This window comes from Andrographis paniculata, unplaced genomic scaffold (genome assembly GCF_009805555.1).
Source record: "Andrographis paniculata isolate CXL003 unplaced genomic scaffold, ASM980555v1 Contig98END, whole genome shotgun sequence".
Classification (NCBI taxonomy): domain Eukaryota; kingdom Viridiplantae; phylum Streptophyta; class Magnoliopsida; order Lamiales; family Acanthaceae; genus Andrographis; species Andrographis paniculata.
In genome coordinates this window covers 1,119,847-1,143,840 of record NW_026137637.1, presented here as the reverse complement: position 1 = coordinate 1,143,840, position 23,994 = coordinate 1,119,847, and the positions used below count along the sequence as shown (strand labels likewise).

At 29.7% G+C, this 23,994-nt stretch overlaps 3 protein-coding genes across 12 annotated transcripts in view; 1 reads left to right on the top strand and 2 right to left on the bottom strand.

Annotated features, from left to right (window-relative positions):
• Positions 1-3,248: 3,248 nt before the first annotated feature.
• On the bottom strand, positions 3,249-8,844 carry LOC127243914 (protein SUPPRESSOR OF K(+) TRANSPORT GROWTH DEFECT 1). 2 transcript variants are annotated; one of them, XM_051264148.1, is made up of 9 exons: positions 8,151-8,844; positions 7,191-7,296; positions 5,889-6,087; positions 5,159-5,227; positions 5,014-5,088; positions 4,823-4,921; positions 4,560-4,715; positions 3,620-3,758; positions 3,249-3,528 (listed from the first exon to the last, which is right to left on the bottom strand). In XM_051264148.1, the coding sequence occupies exons 1-8, from the start codon at positions 8,614-8,616 to the stop codon at positions 3,633-3,635; spliced, it is 1,296 nt and encodes a 431-aa protein (XP_051120105.1). In that variant the 5' UTR covers positions 8,617-8,844; the 3' UTR covers positions 3,249-3,528; positions 3,620-3,632. The 2 variants fall into 2 exon arrangements, with proteins under 2 accessions (XP_051120105.1, XP_051120104.1); XM_051264147.1 differs by having other exon boundaries at positions 3,249-3,758.
• Positions 8,845-17,750: 8,906 nt separating this feature from the next.
• The window catches only part of LOC127243915 (ethylene-responsive transcription factor RAP2-7-like), a 99,056-nt gene continuing 92,812 nt past the window's right edge, over positions 17,751-23,994 (top strand). For 4 of the 7 annotated variants that reach the window (XM_051264155.1, XM_051264154.1, XM_051264153.1 and 1 more), the window contains exons 1-8: positions 17,752-18,751; positions 19,003-19,028; positions 19,129-19,159; positions 19,245-19,332; positions 19,415-19,560; positions 19,805-19,905; positions 20,357-20,490; positions 20,699-20,836. In XM_051264155.1, the coding sequence (XP_051120112.1) occupies positions 18,180-18,751; positions 19,003-19,028; positions 19,129-19,159; positions 19,245-19,332; positions 19,415-19,560; positions 19,805-19,905; positions 20,357-20,490; positions 20,699-20,836 (1,236 nt within the window). In that variant the 5' untranslated portion in view covers positions 17,752-18,179. Of the gene's footprint in view, positions 18,752-19,002; positions 19,029-19,128; positions 19,160-19,244; positions 19,333-19,414; positions 19,561-19,766; positions 19,906-20,356; positions 20,491-20,698; positions 20,923-23,347; positions 23,555-23,994 lie in introns of those variants that run through there. The other 3 variants (XM_051264150.1, XM_051264149.1, XR_007837049.1) reach the window with 3 other exon arrangements.
• LOC127243922 (protein IN2-1 homolog B-like) lies at positions 20,576-23,830 on the bottom strand. Of its 3 annotated transcripts, none has more exons than XR_007837050.1 (11): positions 23,661-23,830; positions 23,497-23,568; positions 23,326-23,386; positions 22,920-23,006; positions 22,733-22,831; positions 22,476-22,578; positions 22,319-22,395; positions 21,361-21,468; positions 21,205-21,285; positions 21,064-21,125; positions 20,576-20,935 (listed from the first exon to the last, which is right to left on the bottom strand). XR_007837050.1 is itself a non-coding variant. In XM_051264161.1 (11 exons), the coding sequence occupies exons 1-10, from the start codon at positions 23,828-23,830 to the stop codon at positions 21,114-21,116; spliced, it is 870 nt and encodes a 289-aa protein (XP_051120118.1). In that variant the 3' UTR covers positions 20,576-20,935; positions 21,071-21,113. The 3 variants fall into 3 exon arrangements, 2 of the variants coding, with proteins under 2 accessions (XP_051120118.1, XP_051120119.1); XM_051264161.1 differs by having other exon boundaries at positions 21,071-21,125; XM_051264162.1 differs by lacking the exon at positions 23,661-23,830 and having other exon boundaries at positions 21,071-21,125; positions 23,331-23,386; positions 23,497-23,638.

The following is a 23,994-nucleotide window of genomic DNA, read 5'->3' as shown; positions in this document are numbered from 1 at the left end:
TATCTATATTTAAAACTTTTTATTTTTTATAAAATTACTTTTATGTTAATTATAGATAAATAAATATATTTTTTTATTTATTTGTATTATATAAAATTTTATTATCTATAAAATAATATTCATATTGCATATATTTTATTGAGAAAAAAAATATTTCAATTTATTATTAATAATTTACTAATCTATATTACCTGAAATACAGTGTCTCTGATGAAATGGTTTATCCTTGCCGGGACGGAGAGAATACTATAACATATCAAAAAGCAACAAACAAAAAGATACATTTTAAAATGTATCACTTGTTGAGTAAAATCTCATCCAATTTTATTTTCATTTGACAGGGAACGAGTTTTCAGAAAAGTGAGTGAAACGAGAATAAATTTAGATAACAAAAAAATGAGAATAAATTTAGATGACAAAAGAATCACTATACTCATTTCTTTTTCTTTTTCTTTTTACACAAATTTTTTAATTAATACTACCTCCGTCCAACTGTAAGAGTCATATTTAATTTTTGCGTGTTAATTTTTTAATATTAATTATTATATGAAAATGTAGTCAAATTAAGATAAAATGACAAAAATACTTGTATTAATGTCTTATAATACTATTATAATGCCATTTTTGAAAAAAATATACATATATAAGAATATTTTTAATGTTAATTATAATGATGCAAAAAATAAATGAGACTGGACAGAGGGATATATTCTTAATAGTTTTTTCTTTTTTATCTTTATGCTTCTGTTTTTTTTACTGAGTATATTTTTATCAATGATTATTTAACAAAAATAAAATAGGAAAAATGTATAAATAAATATAAAAATTTTGCAAAAAGTTCAAAACATTCGAAATTAAAAATAAGATAATAATTGAGAAGTAACATGATTCAAAATCAAGAATGTAGTAAAAGAGTAAGACTTTATTGAGACTTATAAAACTAAAAAGACAATCATAATTTTTGTAAAACAAATAATTCTCGAGTTTCTAATTATTATCCCAATCATACTTTTTCGCCAAAGTAGTCGTAGTGACACCATGGTAAATACCATCTCGTTTTGCTACCCAAGTATCATGGTTCCACTCAACAAACTTCGATTTGAAAGCGTCGAATTTTTTCTGTTTCGATCCCCACCACAGATGACAAAAATACAACGTATTCAAAAACAAACTGTCGCAGAAAGCCCAAGTAAAAGATTGACCATTGGAAAGATCATGATATCCGAGATCTCTGGTCTTCGAAGCACAATGAATCCGCAATGTTGTAGAGTCGTTGAGTTCATTGATGACCCAAACATGATTTCTATTCCGAAGAAAACATGCATTAGTGAATGAAGGATGAAACAAAACTTGCATGAAAATAACTAGATATAAGATGATAAATTTTCCCATGATATATACTTTTGTTGGGATTTTAACTCTTTTGTGAATTTTTTTTTATTTCATAAATATATATATATATATATATATAGACATTCTGATGATGTTTAGTATCCAAAGATATTGTTCATATGGAAAGTGGAAACAATGAAAAAAATCAAATTTGCAAAGAAATTATTGTGCTTAATTAGCTAAATTTAATGCTTATTCCCTCCCTCTTATCAAATTATATCAACTTTCTATATAAGGTTAAATTTAGTAAGTCTAATAAAAAATAAATATTAACTAATTAAAAATATGTATTTGAGGTGTATTTGTTTATTTTTAATTTGAAGTATTTTTATGTTAGGTATGTGAAAGTGGCGCGATTCGTTCAACCTTTTACCCGTGCAAACCAGGTCCGACGGAAAAGACACGCTAGGCTATCCCTTACGGGACTTTTTAAAATGGAACGGATGAAGTATATATTATATTTGTGGACATGTATATTATTTCTTTGTGTGCGTCGATAAAAATGAGTATAATCTAAAAATCTGAATTAAATGACAAACAAACAAAAAAAAAAATTCAAGTGAGGTTGGGCCGAGCTAATTAGTTCTAAAAACTAACAATAATTTTAATTTTAATATTTTAAATATATATTTCAAAATTGATTAATACTAACTACATATTTGGTTAGCTTTGAATATGTAATTAATTTTATAATGTAAAATAAAAAATTGATATTGTTAAAAAAAATGATAAGTAGTAAAAATTTTGAAAAAAATATAACTAAATACAAAATTATTTAATTTATAATTTAAATAATTATAATAGTAATTTATTACAAATAATTTAAATTTATATCTATTTCTTTGTATACAGAGGAAGTATTAAATAAAAAATGAATTTAATATACTCCCCCTATATCTTTTATTAGTATTTAAAATTTAGGATATATTAAAACTTTTATAATTTTTCTCTATTTACCCAATATTTTTCCGGTGTGTTTGTTTCCTAAGATTATTGGAAAAGAAAAAAAAAAATTGTATAAAGTATAGAAGATTATGCAGTAAAAATAAAAATAATGAATGTGTATAATATATTAATTTTTTTTAAAAAAATATATGTAAAAAATAATATAGAAAGAACACATACAAATCATTTTTACTCTTCTATATAAATTTAGAAAATCATTCAAAAAATTGTTAAAAATATCTATTAAAATTATATTGCAAAAAAAAAAAATCATCCCACCAAAACTACAATTTTTATTTATAATTAAAAAAAAAAAAAAAAACACTCTCACACACTTCTCAATTTTTACCTTTTCAAGATTACACTTATTTATTAATATACAACTACATACACATTGAATTTATTAAAAAATAAAAAATAAAAATTCTCACATCATTAACGCATAGTATTTCTCAAAATATTCTCACTTTGTGCTAAACATAACAAATACATAAATAAAAACTGAAAATATACTATAATAGTTCATCAAATACATAATAATTTAATTTCAATCATTGGCTGAAAAATAATTGCTCATATGCTTAGTAACACTCTAATCTAAAATTCTAACAGCCACTATACATGCTATAGATATGATTAAATAAAATTATGTTGTAAATTATTACCTTCGACTCCAAAGATCTCATTTACTTTTTAAATGTTAATATTTAAAATATTAATTATTATATCAAAACATAGTATAAATTAAAAAAATATTGCAAAAATATTTTTCGTTAGTATCTTATAATACTAATAGAATGATATTTGTAAAAAAAAAATAATACAAATATAAAGATATTTTTAATGTTAATACAATGACGCAAAATATAAATGTAACCCTTAAATGCGGTAAAAGAGTATAAAACACAAACTAGAAAGTAAATACACTTAAAAAGTAGGAAAATAAACACAAAGTAGAAACTTGGAAACAGTTTACATAAGATGGTGAAAGTCAAGACCTTAAATTTTGGTAGAACAAAGATTAGAACACACCATACCATAGCCACGCCGACACTGTTTTCTTCGACAGCATTTTAATGCCGCGTGTATGTATCAATAAGTACACAGCAATTGAAGAAGCCGAAATGCGAAGAGGAAATGCAAATTAGTACAGGCTTCCCCATTCGAAGAGCGAGGTGTTAATAGTGAAACCTGATAAAAAGATATATATATATATATATGTGTGTGTAATATACAAATGACACCAAACAGCAATGAGTCGAGCACTCAGGCAACCACTCACCTCGTGCTCTTCTTCACCCTTCCTCGCCAAACTCCTGCGTGAATCTCTCGTGGACTTCAAGGTCTGTTTTGCTGACAGTTGGTCTTTGTCTCGCAAGGACCTTGTCAAAGTCGGTTTTTGAGATGGGAGGTGGAATGATCTACAAATGCATCAATTAGGGGTGAGATTAACTTAGCTGATATCGAAACAAATATGGATTCATGTATAACATTGCTGAAGTTGACTATATACTTCATTATAACAGTCGAACAAAAATAAATTTGAATTCTGGACAATAACTACTTGGGCACCATTGTATGGCAAACTTGCTTATAAATTCACCCGTATTTTGAAAAGTTTGCACCATTCTCTCTCATTAATTAGAAACTAGAGGCTCCATCGTTTGCTATTTTCAAAAGATTTTGTGCAATAATTTTGAAAACACAGGCAATTTTAGAGAATTGTGTACAATATTTTAAAAAACATGCCTCATTCTAAATCACGAAGGATTTGGATGCAAATTTTTCAAACCACATGTGGATTATAAGCAATTTTGCCACATTGTATTCCACGCCCCACTATGATCTTTATCTAGTTAATTGACGTTAGTTCCACAAAACATCACTAACCGCGAGGTTAAATTTTGTTCCAATTTTCCACTAAGCAAATATAAATCCATCCCATCAATTCTGACTACAGTAGGTTGTATGATTCTACAAGACCGGCAACCACCAGAATCAGCTACTTGCACTCATAAACAACACAAAAGTACCAACTCCCAGCGAAGATGCAGAGAATTTGTTGAAAATAACGAGAAATAATAGATACTCAAAAAGTGTATCAAATTCAGGTTCTATTTTAATTGGGTTATAGACATCACAAAAGGAACACATGCATTTAGACATTTTACGACATTCAGACAGATCGATGTGCTTATTTTGGGGGAAAAAACTAGAAATACCTGGGAAGCAAGTCCTTTTGCTGCAAGCTCCTGCATGCTTATCTGGACAGCACCTGATTGCTTCGGTCCACACGGCATCCACATGCCATTAGAGGTTTTAATGAAGAACATGGCATCCTGGGTTTTGCGCACAGGCTCAAATAGAACATCTTTCACCTATTGAAAGTAAGGGCATTTCCGGCGTACATTAGAAGAAAGCATAAACAACATTCAGACAATTTTTCAAAAATAGTAAATGAGGAATAAACCAGCAGCACACTTACACAAACAGAAATATCAGAACCAGAAAAGCCTTCAGTTTTACGAGCCAGGGCTTCAAAGTCGCTTTCAGTTAGATTATGAGGAGTATCTCCTAAATGCACCTGCAGAAAAAGTAGCAGGCGGCAGGAGAATATTAATCTTCAAATAACAATTGATTCCATGCCCATAATAGGATGAAAGAAAAGATTCCCACCTTGAACATATGCTGTCTTGCCTTCGTATCCGGTAGAGGGATATATATACGCTTGTCAAATCGCCGTCTAATAGCCTATTGAAAGAATGAATGTTAGGTTAAAAAATGTAGCTGTGGACAAACATATACTTATTGAATGATATACCTGATCAAGGGCATAAGGAGTATTCGTTGCGGCAAGGACAAGTACTTTGTCATCATTGTGACCAACCCCCTAAAAGTCAAAAGAACAGAGTAGGAAATTTGTAAATATAAAAGCATTATCTGCATCGGATAAGGCAATACAATGACAAAGAAAAATAAGTGTTCCCCAGACACATTCACCCCTCAAAGTTAACAGTCTGCAAAATGATGTATTCAGATGCGTGAAATATCATCAGATCACTATTCCAACCAAAATCCTCTAGCTGCGTTCTTTTGTAGATTTCTTACAAGATTTTTACTATTGATTTTATTTTTTCCCTCCAAATATATCAAATAAAAATATTTTTAACTTTTTATACTTATTATACTAAAATCAATTTTACATTCAGAACATCACACAAACAACTATTCAAATTCAAATTTTTACTACTAAAAAATCCAAACCCAAAAGTCAAATCCACACAACAAAACACAATTGTATGTTTGAATTGGCAAATTATATAATTTATGTACAAAAAGCCAAAGTAAGCTAAGCCATTCTCAATTTCACTTAATAGATGTTTTATAATGTTTACAAGAATATACAGCGGCAGGATCAACAATTACGATGATATACAGAATCAATGATGGGAGTGTTTTGTTTCCAAGTTCCAATATGAAGGAAGGCATTAAATATGTTGAACAAAGGAACAATTTCCTATAATCTCTTGATCGATCCACATTACACTTACCTGCATTTGCACTAGAAGTTCTGTTTTGATTCGCCTGGATGCTTCACTCTCATTTCCTTCACCACGCTGTCCACATAAGGAATCTATCTCATCAATAAATATAATTGAGGGGGAGCTTTCACGTGCCATTTGGAAGAGATTAGAGACTAGCTTTTCACTTTCACCCATCCACTTCGAAACCAAGTCTGACGAAGAAACACTGAAAGACAGCAGCAGTTGGCACTTGCCAACTTTATGACCTGAGTACTTGATCATGGAAAAAAGAACGAAGAAATCGCAAATACAAAGATGCATTAAAGAAAGTGCATCCTTCTATAGACCAAAAACATGAAAACAAGTTTTATATGAAACAAATTACTCCATGACCAGTTAAATAAGAAATGAAATCAGTGTATACAAAAAAGACAAAGCCAATCACTTAATAATGAATTTGGTACTTCAGGTTATGTCCTGGTAGCTTAAGCAAAAGTGGAACCTGCACCCTAGTGTTCGAAGATCATCAAAGTTCCTTAAAAAAAAAAGAAAAAGAAAAAGCACGGAAGACGTACTTTCATTGTTATTTGCCCCAAAAACAGATTCCATTACCCAATTTTAACAAAATTATTCCACAGATGCAAATTTAATGAGCCCATGCTGGAAACCATGATCAGCTCAATTTCGGTAATAGGTTTCTCAATCTTGATTTCTAGAAAATTAGTGCACGGTATTATCAAGTTAGGACATAAGACATCTCTTTGAAATAGAGCCATTAGTCGCATCAACTACACAACGTAGCTAGCTCCTTGGGACATCCACTAACAATGCTATGCATTGTCTCAATTCAGAAAATTCTTATCACAGCATGCAGAAAGGGTAAGCACAAAGGAATAGAACCCGTTATGTCAGAATGACACCCACCAGAAAACCGCCAAGGATAAAATCCACAAATAAACATAAGCTATGGAGGACAAGCAAATTCTAATCTCATTCCAATTTCCTAACACAGACTATTTTTTAATATTGTCATTTTGCATTTCAAACATTCAACTTAATAATAGAGAATTAATCTCAACAATCACTTTACACGAAATATCGTCATCTGAAAGAGGACAAAAGGAACTACGTGCACTAGATTGCCAGGACCATGCACTATTAAGATGGAGCTTAGAAAGCTTGAAATCGAGTTACGTACACAAACCAGTTAATCTCTTCTAATATTACATGAAAGCATTAAGCACATGAAGATAGGATACCTTTATCGGGGACTAGGCTATCAATGAAATAATGTAGAAATGAATATGAAACTGAGAACAGATAAAGTACCTGAAAAATGTTGAGTCAGCTTCTGTGGCCACAGCCTTGGCTAGGTATGACTTTCCTGTTCCAGGTGGACCATACAGAAGAAATGCCCTCCACGGGCGCCTCTTACCTGAAAGTACATGTGTTAAAAACTTAGAACTAACGTAAAGCTCCAAAACTATGGGTTTATCTACCTGTGTGTGTGTGTGTGTGGTTTTTTTTTTTTTTTTTCTTTTTTGTGTTTTTCAGTTTTGTCGTTCATGAGGTGAAAATATTGATTTGATATAGTTGAATGGAAAATTGAGTGTTGGAAGTGATATTTTTGAAAGGATATCGAGAGATTGAGTAGTAAAAAACATGTAAGAAAAATGAGTAAACAAACCCTATAAAACCATCTTTTCGATAACCACAAGTTCACTTCTTTTTAAGTAATATTCTCGAAGATAAAAAGAGTAACCATGCAGTAACTATACAAAAAATTCTTATACTTTATATCTAAGATACTCGTTCAATTAATCGAAGCAATTTCATTCAAAACAAGAATTCAAAACACCAGAATTCATTCACAAACAAATCAATCAGCTGCAGAGACGATCATCAGAACTGATTAGATAAAACAATGAAAAGAGCCACCTAAACCAGATCCTACCTAAGCTTTAGCTTTACAAAATTCTCATATTCTATCTCTAACATATTGATTCTATTAATCAAGGCATTTCTTTCAAATAAGCATTCATAAAAACTAATCAATCAGCTGCTGAGACGATCATCCGAACTGATTGGATGAAACAATTCAACCCAACAAAACGTTACACCTTAATTATCATAAGATTGCACCCACAACAACTCCTTCGAAGATTGTTCAATTTCGTTTTTCCGATGAAATGGGAACATAATCAATCAATCTAGCAACAATTCAGTAACATTTCAACTTAGAACCCTAAAAATTCGAGACCAAACGAATTAAACAATACGAGATGATACCAGTAAAGAACTGCGGGAATTTGACCGGTAGAATCACGGCCTCCTGCAGCGCCTGCTTTGCACTCTCCAATCCAGCAACATCGTTCCACTTAACATTGGGTTTTTCCCTAATAATCGCCGAATTCAAACCGGCACGAAGCTTCTCCTTATCCCCATCCTCCCCATCGTTCCCGTCCTTAGGCTTGGTCTTCGGCCTCGTCGCGACGGCGCCGTCGCCATTAGAGGAGGGACCAGAACCCCCTTCATCGAGCACGGCACGGATCTCCTCCGCACGCCGCAAGTACTCGGTAAACTTCTGCGTGATCGCTTCCTTGATTTTAGGGTTCTTCTCGTACTTGAGGTGCGTCCTGAAATACTCCAAGGCGTTCATGTACAACGGAAACGCTTTGGCGTAGTTCCCGGCATTATCTTCGGCGACGGCCTGCCGTACGTACTCGATCGCTTGCTCCTTGAAATTGCTGTACATCGCCGCTCCCTTTTAATTCTTGTTTTTTCGATCAAAAATTGAAAATTGGTTGAATTCGAAAGGTTTCTTCCCCGGCCCGGAAATCTCTATTGGGTTTTCAGATCGGGAAGGAGCGAAGAAGATGCAGAACGAAGAATTTTCATGTGGATTGGAAGAAGGGATTGAAAAATTAGGGTTGGGGAAAGGGGGTTTGAGATTGAGAAATACAAACGCGCTTTGAGAAGGGAGATTGACAACAATCGCTATATGTATACTTTGATTTATTTGTTTAATTACTTTTACTGTTTTTTTTTTTTTTTTTTAATTTCTCGATAAAAATATTTTTTCTGGCCTATAAAAAGTTTTTATTTTAATTTTAGTCAATCTCAAAATAAAATAAAGTACTTAATTTTATTTTTTATATATATATATATTTTTTTGTAATGGTATTATTTATTTAATATTAAAAAAATAATTATTATGTTGACCTAGTAAAAATTATATATAAATAGTACATACTTTAATTTAATATATATTCAGTAATGAATTGATTTTTTTTATAGTATAAAAAATTGCATTGATAATATAAAAAATAATATTTTTATATTAAATAGTTAGATTTTTTATGGATAAATAATATATATAATATATTAATGTGTATGTATATGTGTATATTTTTAATGGGATAATATTTTAAAAAACATATTAGATTGATTGTTCTAAATATCTATAATTCAACTGAACAACGGTCAATATTAAAAATACTTTCACAGTTTATAATATGGAGTATTAAATAAATGTTACTTGCTCGTTCCACTTATCATATCCATATCGTCCTTTCTATCCGTTCCACACATTTCATGTCATTTTTTTTAAAAAAAATAATTACCCATGTTAATCTCATTTAAAATTTTCTAATTTAATTTTTTTAATTTTAATTAAATTAATTAATTATTTTAATATTAATTTATAGATTAATTATTTTCACTAATACATTTTTAATTATCTATTAATTATACTTATCATAAATTCTCGTATCTACAATGACAAAGACACCCAATGTGGGCCAATATGGGACGGAGGAAGTATTATTTTTATAATTAAAATATCGCTATATTTTTTTAAAAAAAATAAATAAATAAATTATATAAGATAAACAAAAATAAAAAAAATTTAAATATTTCATGTGGGACGAAAAAAACACTAATTCTTTAAATTTCACGTACAAAAAGGAAATGGATTTTTTAAGGACAAATGAGTATTAAAATTGAAAAAGTACGGGTAATATGTTTGTAGGGTTATGGGTGTTTTTTTTTTTTTTTTTTTGAGATAATTTGAATAAAAAAAAAATTAGGTATAAAAAATTATATAAAAAATATATAAAATTAATAAATATATATGATATATTAATATTTTTGAAAAAATATATAAACTTTTTTTATTGAAAGAACACACCCTATATGTTTTTATAAATATTTTACTCAAAAACTTAGTGTAATTATTTATTATTTATTTTTTATATTATCTTAAAATTAATTTTATATTTACAATTTTAAATTAACACGCATTTATATTATATCAAATAATTATTTTAATTAACAAAATGTTAAATCAAATATAAATAACAAATATTTGTTACTAGTCTTTTTTATCTTAAGTTTTTTTGTATCATTTAAGTAAAATAATTATTATATTATTTTTTTGAATAAAAATAAGAGTGTGTATGTTTTATATTTTGAATGTGATTGTTTTATGTGAGGTATGAAAATGCATATTAACAATATAAAAAAGTAATATCTAATATATTGTGGAAATATGTATATATAATTAGTAAATAGTTAAAAATATATGACTAAATTGCACAAAATCTACTTGTGATTTCACGAAATTGCGCCAAATCCCCAATACTTCAAAAACTGCGTTAAACTCCCTCGTGGTTTCATAAACTCTGCGTCTAACTCCTTTGACGCTCCTTATTTAACGGTATTTGACCTAAATGCGCTCAAATTGCGAATAAATTTTAAAATCTCAATTTCTAAATTCCTAAAATTACAAATATATTTATTTTTCTTATATTTAACTTTAAAAACTGGAAAAAAAAAACTATTAAAACCTGAGAAAAATAGTTAATTTTGAGTGTATTTACTATTTTTTAATGTTAAATATAAGAAAATAAATATATTTGTAATTTTAGTGGTTTAGAAATTGAGATTCTAAAATTTATTTTTAGTTTGGACGTATTTAGGTCAAATACCGTTAAATAAGGAATGTCGAGGGAGTTAGACGTAGAGTTTATGAAACCACGAGGGAATTTGACGCAGTTTTAGAAGTATAGAAGATTTGACGCAATTTTTTGAAATTACATATAAATTTTGTGCAATTTAGCCAAAATATATTAATAAAAAATAATTGCAATATAATGAAAATAATTATAAATTAAAATTAATATAATTAATTAGTATAATTAAAATTAAAAAATTATAATTTTAAATTTTAAAATATAATTAAAATATATAATATTTTTTTTAAAAAAAAATAATATAAAATATGGGAGGTACGCAGGCATATACGTGGAAATAAATTGATAATATTATATTTATGACGTGGATTGATTCAAAGCCCAGCAATTGTATTGAGTAATATTGGGCAAGCCCATCTGTCTTAATAACTAGGGTTGAGCAAAATATCCGAAACTCCAATATGAACTAAATCAAAATTTAAAATTTGGTTTGAATTTTTTAGATTTTCGGATTGGATCAGATTGAATTTTTAACAAATTTTGGATTTTCGGATCAGATCGGATCGGTATACTTAAAATCCGAACAAATCCAGAATCCGAAATATAATATTTTAATATATTTTTTTATTATACATATTTAATATTTTATTAAAAAATATTATATTTTAATATAAAAAAACTCAAATTTATGAATTATATTTTAATATATTTAATTTTTATATATATTATATATATTTAATATTATAAAATAATAATAAAATATAAAAGAAATTTAAATTTTAAAAAAATAATAAAAATATTTAGAATTTCGGTTTTTTGGTTTGGTTCGGATTTTTTAGTTCGGATTACGGATTTCGGATTTCGGTTCGGTTCGGATTGGTTTTTTCAAAAATTTCGGATTTTCAGATCGGTTCGGATTTTGCGAAATCCGAATGCTCACCCCTGTTAGTGACTGAGTTTTTTGTTTTTGTTTTTTTTAAAAAAAAATTTCACATATTTTTTCAAAAACTTTAAAATATTTCAATAAAAAAAAATTACATAAACTCATTATTTTTATATTATCTATATAATTATTTAAACTCCACAATAAAAAAAAAAAATAATAATAATAATAATAATTCAAATCAAATACAAAACAAAACACACATTAGGTAAATATTGGTCCATAAATCAATAAACACCTTTATTGTGGGGTTTAATTAGAATCCCGACATAAGTTTTTATTATTTTCTAAAATATTAAAAATAATAAATATATGAATATTTAATACGCTCGGAAAACTTATTTATTTTTATTTAGAGATCAAAAAATAATAATATTTAAATATTAATATGAGATGAGTAAAAAAATAAAATATAAAAAACAAACTTATTAAGAAGTTGACAAAAAAATAATAAGGCAAGTTTACAAAATAGCAATAAAATTATTATTATTTGTAAAATACGAATAATAAAATTACAAGAGAATGAGTGTATTTTTTCACAATTTTCAAAAGATATATTTCTCTAAAAAAAGATAATATTTTACACACACTTATTATTTTTATATTATTTACATAATTTACTATATTCCACATAAAAAATAATTTTTTCAAAAAAAAATCACTAAATAAACACAGAATATTTTAGTATAAATAGACAGTATAAGTTTAGCGGGCATTATATATATATATATATATATAAAAGTGACATACTTTTTGACAAATAAAGAAATATATATTTTTTAATTGTGTATATTTTTATTTTTAAATTTTTATTATGCGAAGAGTTTACATTATTTATGATTAAATTAGAATAAAATTTTAGAATTTAAATTATATTACGAAACATGTTGATATTCAGTGTACCTTTTTAAAAAAATTCTATAAATATACACCTTTATTTTCAATGAAAAATTTTTTGAAAAGAAAAATACTATGAGATAGCTCAAATAAAGTAGTTTCAATAATATTTTCCTATAGAAATTTTTTTCCATAACACTATTAAAGATAATTGAATTTAAAAAATCTTCAGTTAGATTTGATTGATAGGCCAAGATTTTGGAATATGATCTCAATCAAAGCAACGCAGCAATACGAACTATATTTGCAAAGAGGGTCTTTTCAACCACGTGGTTATGTATTTCCAACAAATACAATTGGAAGTAAGATATAGAATTTTGTCCCAAAATAATCTGACGAGTAAAAATGTTTTTTCAACCGAGTAAAAATGATAGATTTGGCATCACGTAGGTGATGTTTTTAGTTTTTACATAAAAACACAAGAAAAATATAAAAATCCAATAATATATTTTGTATTTTGTACGATGTGTATAATATATTTACGGTGTGTTAGATATATATATTGCACTGTATATAATTATATAATATGTTATTAAAATATACTCTCTTCGTCTATCTCTAAGAGTCATATTTATCATTTGCGTCATTGTATTTAATATTAAAAATATTTTTATATTTGTATTATTTTTGTACAAATATTCTTCTATTATTGTTATAAGACACTAATGAAAATATTTTTGTAAGTCTTTCTTAAATTGTACTTATGTTTTGATATATAATTAATATTCAAATATCAACATGTAAAAAGTAAATGAGATCCTTAAAGTCGGACGGAAGTAGTATGTTATATATTGTACTCCCTCCGTCATAATATTATAATCTTGTTTACCATTTTTGTCCGTCCCAAAACAATAGTCTTATTTTCATAAATAATCATATCACTATAAAACTATTCTTACTTTTTCATTAATATTACACAATTGCCACTATTTTTTACACTAATATACTCACAAGGGCAAAAAAATCATTTATCATTACTTTTTACCAACTATCAATATAATATTAATATTTTTTAAATCCCGTGTCAAACACAATAAGACTATGTTTCTGGGACAAAAAAAAGTATTATCATGCACAATCTAAAATATAGTCTCTTTTATAAAAATATGTTAATCAGATCAAATCAGCTGACCTTCTAATTTTTTTTCTTTAAGAAATACTCCCTCCGTCCCATGTAATATGAGTGCATTACTATAGACACGTGAATTTAGGTAAAATATAATTAATAAGTAATTAATAAATGTATTAGTAAAAATAATTATAGATTAAGATTAAGATAAATAAATAATTTAATTAAAATTAAAAAATTTATAAAATTTATAATTTAAAATGCTATTAAAGTGCATAATTATATTTTCAAAAATAAAAAGAACAAGTTATGTGGGACGGACGAAAATAAAAATAAGGACAAATTACGGGGGAAGTAGAGAGGAATCAACAACACAAATGTTAAACACGTGATGTTGTTTTAATTAATTTATAATAAATAATCCTTAAACATCTGAACTGAACAAGTCGACGATGATAATGATAATAATAATAATATATCACGTGTCTGCAGCATTTAAAACGTTTTGTACGAAGTCAACCGTTGGATAAATTTGCATGTAGTTTTGGCTGTTACCTCAACCAATCAGAGGAGGCCATCTGGAATCTGTTCTTTTTGACCGTTCCTACTTTTTGTAACGCCGTATATTCTAAGGGTGTGCTTCTTTTTGCTTGTCTTTGGAAAAATTTGGTTTTAATTTAGTATTAAAATAATGTTTGATGTGATGTTTCGTAAAAAAAATATATATATTTTTTAAATATAGAGTCCAAATAGTAAAATTTGAAAAAATTTGTCAAAAGAAACATACCCCACGTATCCGTCAGGTGTCGCTGACCTGACGGGACACTTGGCGGACATGTGGCTTCCGGCGAGCCACGTGGACGTCTCTGGCGTCGAAGGACTAAAATAACGAAAATTTTCCACTTATGGGACTAATTTGCGACATACTCTACTTACGAGGCTAAAATGATAAGGAGTCCAATTACGGAACTAAAAAAAACAGTTTATCATTTTTTATTTTTTTTAAATAATGTGGAAATTCGCAATAGCTCGTGGTAAATTTTTTGCCGAACTTAATAAATTGATGTTAAATTGCTAGCATATTTATTAAAAAATAAAAAAATAAAAAAATTAATTTGGAATGAATCAAAATAAAATAAATACTTTTCTCTCCGTTATGCCAAAATGACATCATTTTCTTTTCTAATTTTTGTGTGACGGAGAAAGTACATTGATACGAGACGCCGTGTATAATTGTACATAGTTATGTTTTTTTTCAGGTTTGTGGTCACGTCTATCATGTTACGTATTCACGTCAATAATTTTTGTTAGTTTTTTAATGATAAGATCAAATTGATTAAAATTATTTATAATATGACCAAAATTAATAGAATTTAGTTATATTTGGACCAAATTGATTTTTCTTTGTAAGTAATATAAAAGTAAATTTCCATTTTAGAATTATTGAAGTTTGTGATTTTATAGAATATATTTTATATGATTGAATGCATAATTATACTATTTTTGTTCCAACTGAAAATACTGATTTTATCATTTTGATAAGATTCATTCAAAAATATATATATTATCTATTATAAAAAAAAATAAAAATAAGTACACACTAAAATAAAAATATCTCTAATTTTTAGATAAGTCATAAATATACCAATACATATATACATAAATTATAAAAGACAAAATGTCAAAATCATCTCACACGTTTCTATTAAACAATAAAATTTATTTATTTTTTGATAATGCGAGAACTCACAGCCGCTGTCCGAAAGTGCGCACGGGGTAAACCATCGGCCGAATCTAGTACTCTGCAAACTAGGTCCGACAGAAAAATCACACTAGGCAAACCATGTGTGGCAATAAAATTTATTTTTTAATCTATTACAAAAACTAAAATGAGTACTTCCGATCCGGACAAATGTAGTATATTTTTTATAATCAGTCTGTTAAAATAATATATTGTGTTGAATGATTGATTTTTTATAAATGAATAATATATCATATTAATATTTATATATATTTTTATTTTTTTTAATAATATTTATAGAAAATTATTTTATTGAAAAATATTGAACGAACATACTGAATGTTAATTATGTTGATTTTTTTTTATTAGGGGAATATATCCATTATTTTAATATAATATTATATATGAAAAAAAGAAATACTCTATCTGTTTTGTGTTTCTTATGCCATTTTATCTGAACATCCAAACTAACAAATAATAGTAATTTAGTATAAAAATAGTATTATAAAAAAATTATTAAAGTAATTATAAAAAATTAGTAATAAAGTCTATTATATATAATAAAAAATTATTATTATTGATTAAAATAAAAATAATAAAATTACAAGTAAATACTTACTTCTAGTTCAAATCTATATTTTACTTTTTTATTGTAAATGGAAAAAAAAAATACTTATTCCTAATTATAAAAAAAATGAATCATATTTTTTACTTTACTATTGTAAATGGAAAAAATTCTGTAATAATTATTATACATTTTTATTTAAATTTATATTCAAATATTTGAGTACACAATTAAATAACATAAGAATAACTAAGGTGTATTTATTTAGTCACATAGTTTAAAATAATACTACCTTTATGTCATAATTAAAAATATTACTATTTCTGTCGCAAATGTATGCTCATATGATCGGACACGGATTTTAATAAAAGTGAGTAATAGTGGTTATTTTTTTTTTTTATAGTAAAAAAAAATACAAAAATATAATAATTTTTTATTTAAAAAAGAAACGAAAATATTTTTCAATGACAACCCAAAAAGGTAAGTGAGCATTTGAATAATGGAGGGAGTATTTTTTTATTTTAATAAAAGTAATCATATACCAATACTAAAATATATTTAACTTTTACCTAAATTACAAACATACAGTTATATATATAATTACTTTCTACACAAAATAAAAAAGGCAAAAATGTCAAAAACCTCTTATATACACTTCCATTAAGTAATAAAATACTACTCATCTGTCTCATTGAAAGGATATCATTTGGTAGATTTTTAAATATTAAGGTTGTGTTTGGTACAGAGAAATGAGGCCAGAGAAATTTGAGTCAGACATATGAAACTTGAGAAATAAATCATTTCCATTTTTCTGTTTTCATTTCTCTCCCATATGCAGAAAAATAGAGAGAAATGATGTTGCAATATATGTTTTTTTTAATTTTTAATTTTTTTTTTGTACTATTTAATTTTTATAATTTTTTAAAAATTAAAATATGAAATTCATGAATTCTCATTCGTTAAAACTCTCTTTTTATCGAGTTAATTATTTATTTTTGTTTGATCATTCATATATCTACAATTTTTTTAGATTTCTCAAATCTCTGTTTTATCAAACAAGAGAATTAATTCTCATTCTCTACTCAATTCTATTTCTCTCAAATTTTATTATCTACTCTCATTTCTCTGCAATTCCATTATCTGTACGAAACGCCCCTAGTATTATATTAATTGTAACAAAAAGACAAAAATACCACTATTAGTGTGATGTAATATAAAATTTTTGATATTTGTGTAATATATTGTAAATTGAAAGAGTATTTATTATGCTACATAGATAGTATAATTATTAAATTAGAAAATAATAACAGGACCGACAAAAATAAAAACTAATAATCTTTCAACGAGACGAAAGAGAATAATTTACTATAAAATCGGACCTATTTGGACGAGAACAAAGGAACTATTTATTTTATTTATTTTTACATGAGACATAAAAAAATTATTTAGATAATAATATAAAAATAATTAATATGTATAATATATTAATTTTTTATAAAAAAATATATTGGAAAAATTACAAAAACAACACGACGCTATTTCCTGTCTTATTAAATTGTACTGTACACGTTTTTTTTTTTTTTTTGTAAAAAAATAATAAAAACAAACACTCCCCAGTTAACAAAACATGTGTGTGGAAGGTACTTCACAATTCTCATTCTCAACCATATATATATATATATATATATATATATAATATTATAATAATAACCAGTGTTGTATATTCTCAATCTGTTCTGTTCTTCGCCATCATCCAAACTGCTTTCATCTTCTCCCTCCTCAATTCCTCCTTCTTTACTCATCACAATCTGAACCTCAACTACCCTGAGCCTAATGTTTGTTTGAGTTCGTGATTTTCCAACTTCACTTTAATCTCCATTCCTGTGGAGTGGATGAGTGAGCGAGAAAGAGAAAGAGAAAGAGATTCATCTTCTTAATGTGAATCAGCTCTGTGGATTCCAAAAGTTTCAGTTTCTGCAACTGGACAGAAATTGTGTGTTTGTATATATATATATATATATATATATGCACGTATATATAGAGAGAGACTATAGAGAGAAGACAGAGTGGTAGGTGTGGCGGTTTTAACCGTCTATTGCTTTCGTTTTGCCGAGGAGTTAAGAGACCGAAATGGTCGATCTGAATGTTGATGCGGCTTTTCTCGGCGGCGGCGGAGGTTTAGCTTCCTGCGACGGAGGAGACGAGGAGGTGGAGATGATCCAATTGACGGAGACGGCGGCCGATTCTGTTACTTCCACCACCACCTCCGCCACCAACAATGCCGCGGCGGCGGCCGATGAGGTCGACTGCAACAGCTCCACGGGGAAGAGCGCGGTGCGGACAATCAATTTCTCAATCCTCGATAAGGACGCCGTCGATGAGATTGAAGACGATGCGAATGACGCTTTTGCTCAAAGCAGAAACGAGCTGCAGCTTTTTCCGATGTCGTCTCCGTCGCCGTCGCCGTCCCCGGCGACTGTTACAGCTACCTACTGGCTGGACATTTCTATGCCGGCGAACTCTGGCAGCGTTGTGGCAGAATTGGGGGTTCCCATGGCAGCGCAGTTCTCCGCCAATAATCTGGTCCCGGCGCCGCCGCCGCCTCAAGCCAAAAAGAGCCGCCGTGGACCTCGCTCCCGGAGCTCGCAGTATCGAGGCGTCACTTTCTACCGGCGAACTGGAAGATGGGAGTCACACATCTGGTACACCCCTACATATCTCCGATCATATACAACACGCATATGCTAAAGTAACTTGTACATGCTGCTGCTGTAATTGTACTTTTGACAGTAGCAAATTCCGTACCCAAATTTGGGAATATTCTCAACATTAGTTTGTGCTTGTTTTGGGTGATTGAGATTGATTAACTAGCCTGTGATTTGAACTAGTTATTTGCAAGATTCGACAACTTTTTTGCATTAATTTGGACTGAATCCTGATGTTCTCCTTGCAGGGATTGTGGCAAGCAAGTCTATCTAGGTAAGAACAACGAACCCTCCATTTTTGCCTATTCGATTTGGGGATTCTGTCTTTAATCATTCATCAAGTTTTAGCGATTTGGCTGTTGTTTTCTGTTCAGGAGGCTTCGACACAGCACACGATGCGGCACGGTAAGAATTTGAATTTCAGTCAAGATGTTTCACCATTGATTAGCGTAGGGAAGTTTTCTTTAATCTTTACAGTTACCTTGTCCAGAGCTTATGATCGTGCTGCGATTAAGTTTCGTGGAGTCGAAGCTGACATCAATTTCACTGTCCATGAGTATGAACAGGACATGAAACAGGTTTGCAGCTATAGCCTATAGTCGCTGCCATGCTTTTTGTATTTAAGCTCAATTGTGTTAAAACATCATTGCCAATCTGCAGATGATGAACTTGTCGAAAGAAGAGTTTGTTCGAATACTTCGGCGCCAAAGCAACGGGTCTGCAAGAGGTAGCTCGAAGTACAGAGGTGCAGCCCTGCAAAAATGCAATCGATTCGACACTCGAATGGGTCAATTCCTGGGGAAGAAGTAAGTCCATTCTTCCAACATTATGGAGTTATTTAGAAAGTAGTCTTCATTGAAATTCAAAACTTTCAAGAAAAAACTGACCCCTTCCTGTTTTTCTAACATATTGATTTAATTCACATATGAATCGTGATTCTTGAATCCCTGTTTGCTTATATGACTGTTTTATGGCAATATACATTTTTTGATCAATTCTAAATTGAATGAAGGAATGAAAGGGGAATCCATTTTGGTTTTTTCGCTTCAGGGCATATGATAAAGCTGCCGTCGAATGTACCCGGAAGAAACCTGTCACCAATTTTGAGCCCAGTAACTATGCTAAGATGGACATGGTGTCCATGGATGGAGGTATGTTAAAGCTGTCTACCAGTTATGAAGTTGTGTCGATCTCAACTACTATGATATCATGTCTGAACAGACCTAATGAATGAAATCGATGTTAAAATGCATTTTTGAATATAAAAGATACGAGAAGTTTGATATTATACTAACTTTTCTCAGGAAGTTCAACTATGTCTGAGCTTGGCTTTAACCCAAGTAGTACATTTTGAGCCGAACTTTTAAAATTTACAATTTTCTTGTCAAGAAGAACTATGTCTTAGCTTGGCTTTAACTCAAGTAGCACATTTTGAGCCGAACTTTTAAAATTTAAAAATTTGAAGTCGAAGAATTAAGTTGATTTCAAGTTTCTCGACTTGCTCCGGAGCACCATTTTTAGGCCTCCTATGTTTTTCTTGATGTTTATAGGAAATAAGACTAATTTGAAGTCTACGGGATTGGTCTGTTTTGATGAATGCAGGTGATGATCAATGTAACCTTGATCTCAACCTTGGGATTTCCTTATCTTCTGGAAGTGGTCACAATGGAAATGACGACATGATTATGCGCTTTCTTCACGAATCGAGCGAATTTCCCGGCAAGGCGCGATTACAGGTACTCATCATTTCATAGCTCCTTCAAACTTTCCTCTACTTATCGATGATCTTGCTGAGCGAAACATCATTTGGTTGCATTGTCGTTTGAACATTGTGAAAATGAAAGCAATTTTTGCCACAGAAAAGTTCGATAAATAGACAAGGTATCCAATTTTACATCCATATGTCTTCTTACAACAAATTAATTTCAATTTTCTTTCGGTTAGGAAAGAGCTCCAGGAATTAACGCTGAAGCTGTTGCTGTGACTACACTCGCAAACTGGCAATGGAAAATGCCACTCGCGTCGTCTTCTTCTTCCGCAGCATCATCAGGATTCTCTTCCCCAACCGCGAAATATACATAGGTACACACATCCTGCGCCATTTTTCTGCTTCCTTCATTCTATCGAATAGATGTCTACCAGTAATAGATTCTTTTTACTCCTGAGAATTAAGTGGCCAGACTGCAAATAATACAGAATTTCGATTGTTGGATATGAGCTAAATAGATAGCGACAACTTTGAGGCGTTGAATATCTGATCACATACATTCGAGTGGTTTATAAAGCTAAAAGAAAGGGAAAAATATTACTTCTTACAATAGATATTTGTCGCTGCCTCGGATCTTTTCTGTTTGGGATTTCATAGGGAGGACTGCATAAAAGAACATGTCTCGAGTGAATTTCGTATAGATAATAATAGGTAAATGTCAAAGGAGATAATATAGCAGTACCAAGAAACGTTTTCTGTAGCTCTCGACATGCTCCTTTGGATCACGTTTGGTTATCTTATATGCCTCGATTTTGTCCATCTCCTACATAGGTTGTACGACAAGTTAGTCTCTCTTACTTAATCTGTCCTGTCGTATTAGCAGTTGTTTCTACGGTACCTCAATCCATAGGGCGAACTTTGGCCTTCCTATAGCGATGTCATAATTCTTTACATCAAAAAAGAAGGCTTGAAATCGCTCGATAAAAGGAACATAGGCAATGTCCACCTGAAGTGAATAAACTATTAGTTCATCCAAGAAAATTATAGCTCAAATGTTATAGTTCTTCCGTCCCAACTCAAAGTACTATTTTTACCATTTTAGTCGGTCCTACTTCAAATATCTATTTCCTAAAAGTAATTATACACTACTAAAATACCATTAATTTTTTACCTAAATTAGAAAGATAAAAATGTCAAAACCTTTAACACACTTCCACTAGTCAATAAAATACTACTCCCTCTGTCCCAGATATGGTGTCCTATACACGAAAATTTAGGAAAAATATAATTAGTAAATAATTAAGAGTGTATTAGTGAAAATAATTATTATTTAATAAAAATAATTTTAAATTAAAATTAAGATAACGAATTAGTATAATTATGATTAAAGGATTTTAAAATAAAATTAAAGTGTATAATACTTTTCCTAAAAGGAAAATGACATAATAAATGGAATAGATAAAAAATGGAAAGGTAGACATGGTAAGTGGGGACGGAGGGAGTATTATGTGTTTGTTTGGGGATTCAGATTTTGAGTTGAGATTTGAATAGTAAAAATTTTGAATTGAAATAGTTGTACGATGTGATATAAATAGGTAGTAATGTGATGTTTTGAATGTAAAATTGATTTTTAGTATAATATAAAAAATAAAAAATAGGTGATTGATTTGATATTTTCTTAGGAAAAAAAATTGATGAATAATGAAAATCTTGGAGAATCCTCCAAACAAATACACCCTTAATCTACTACATAACGCCAAAGGCCCCTTTGGAATGGGACCACGTAGGGAGTATATAAATCATGACACTTGCTAGTGATTATTTGACAAAGGAGAAAAAGAAGAAATTTCGATTACCAAACTGAATTGACCGAGAAAGAATGGTCCGTCATTGAATTTCGAGAGTGCAGTTTCGATGTGATCAAAAGCCGCGTCTGCATTGCAGATCATCATAATCATCTTCACAAAAGTAGGCGAAGACTCACTTTATGCAACGAAAAGAGACAAAACTCACCGGCTTCATTCATCGTGTTACCCTTGAGAGAAGTAATCACGGCCGTGTAGAAGGATCCGGCGTATTCTAGTAATTCTTCCCCAAACTCCCTCTTCGCCGCCTCCTACATTCACTCAACCTTATTATAGCTACAAAATCATCAAAATTCATACACAAACTAAGGCTATTGTTTACATATAGTTTTAGAACCTTTGACGCTAATCATCGACGTTAACTTTCTTTAAGAAAAATATCTAATCGAAGCCTAAAAGTCTTACCTTAGGAAAAAGCAATGGCCCTTCAAAGTTGGTATCGATATATCGAATCAAGTCAAGACTCTCCCCCTTAACTTGGTTATTGTGTTCTAGTGAAGGTACCTACTCAACACAATTCCAAGTTACAACCTAACTTGGTTATTGACATTACATCTCTATTTTTCGACCAAATGCCTGTCTGAAAGTTTACCTTGTTTTCGGGGTAAACTTTTTCCTTGTACCAACTTGGTCTGTTCTTCAGGTCGATAGGCACCAGTTTTATTGTTTCTTCAAGCCCCTAATAAAAAAATATAATAATTACTACTCCATTCATCCGTCAAATTGTCTGTCCGCTAAATTTCCTTTACTTTCCTTTTGAATCTGTCTGTTAAATTTACCCGATTATTAATTTTTTTGGCGAAATCAACAAATCAAATATTTAACTATTATCTACTTATTTACGACAAATACCACTAATACTATTATCTACTTATTTACGACAAATACCACTAATACTATTATCTACTAATATAATATAGGGTTTGTACTTTTATTTTTATTCCTAAAACTCCATCCAAAAAGCAATTTGTATGTAATTGTAAAGTTAGAAAGACGACCTTACAGTTCCTTGTAATCCAGGCGCGTTGAGCATAAGGACATGAATATGATATGTACAGCCTATTAATTAAAAAACAACAAATTCAATCAGAACAAAGTGGAACCCTAATTGGACGAAGCAAGAGGAAGATTGCGTGGAAGAGTTACAGAGGTGGTGAAAAGGCTTTTACTTAGGAGTTCCGTCAAAGATCGGCGGCGGTTCCGACGAAGAATCGAGAGCAGGCGGAAGAACCTCTCTTCCGCTGTCGAAAGCATTATTCATTCATCATTCGCCTCAGAATCGATCTCTATCGCGATTCCAGGAGATATAAGAAAAATTGGGGGAATTTAATACCTGGAAGCCATTGGAGAAGACGACGGTAGAGGTAGAGCTCGGGCGGTGGAGCGGTTATTTGTGAAGGAGAGGGATTGAGAAATTGGAGAGAAATGGATAATGCGGAGAGGGAGAGGGAGAGGGAGAGGGAGAGAGGTGTTGGGGCTTAAGGTTAAGGCTAAGAGCGCCATTGTACGGTCCCCGCTTTGTGACGATTGGATTTATTAATTTTAGGTTGTGTTTGGTGGTTTGGATTTTGAATTATATTTGGACTGTAAAATATTTAAATTTGAATAGTTGAATTATGTGATATAAATATGTATTTATGTGATGTTTTAAAAGTAAAATTAATTTT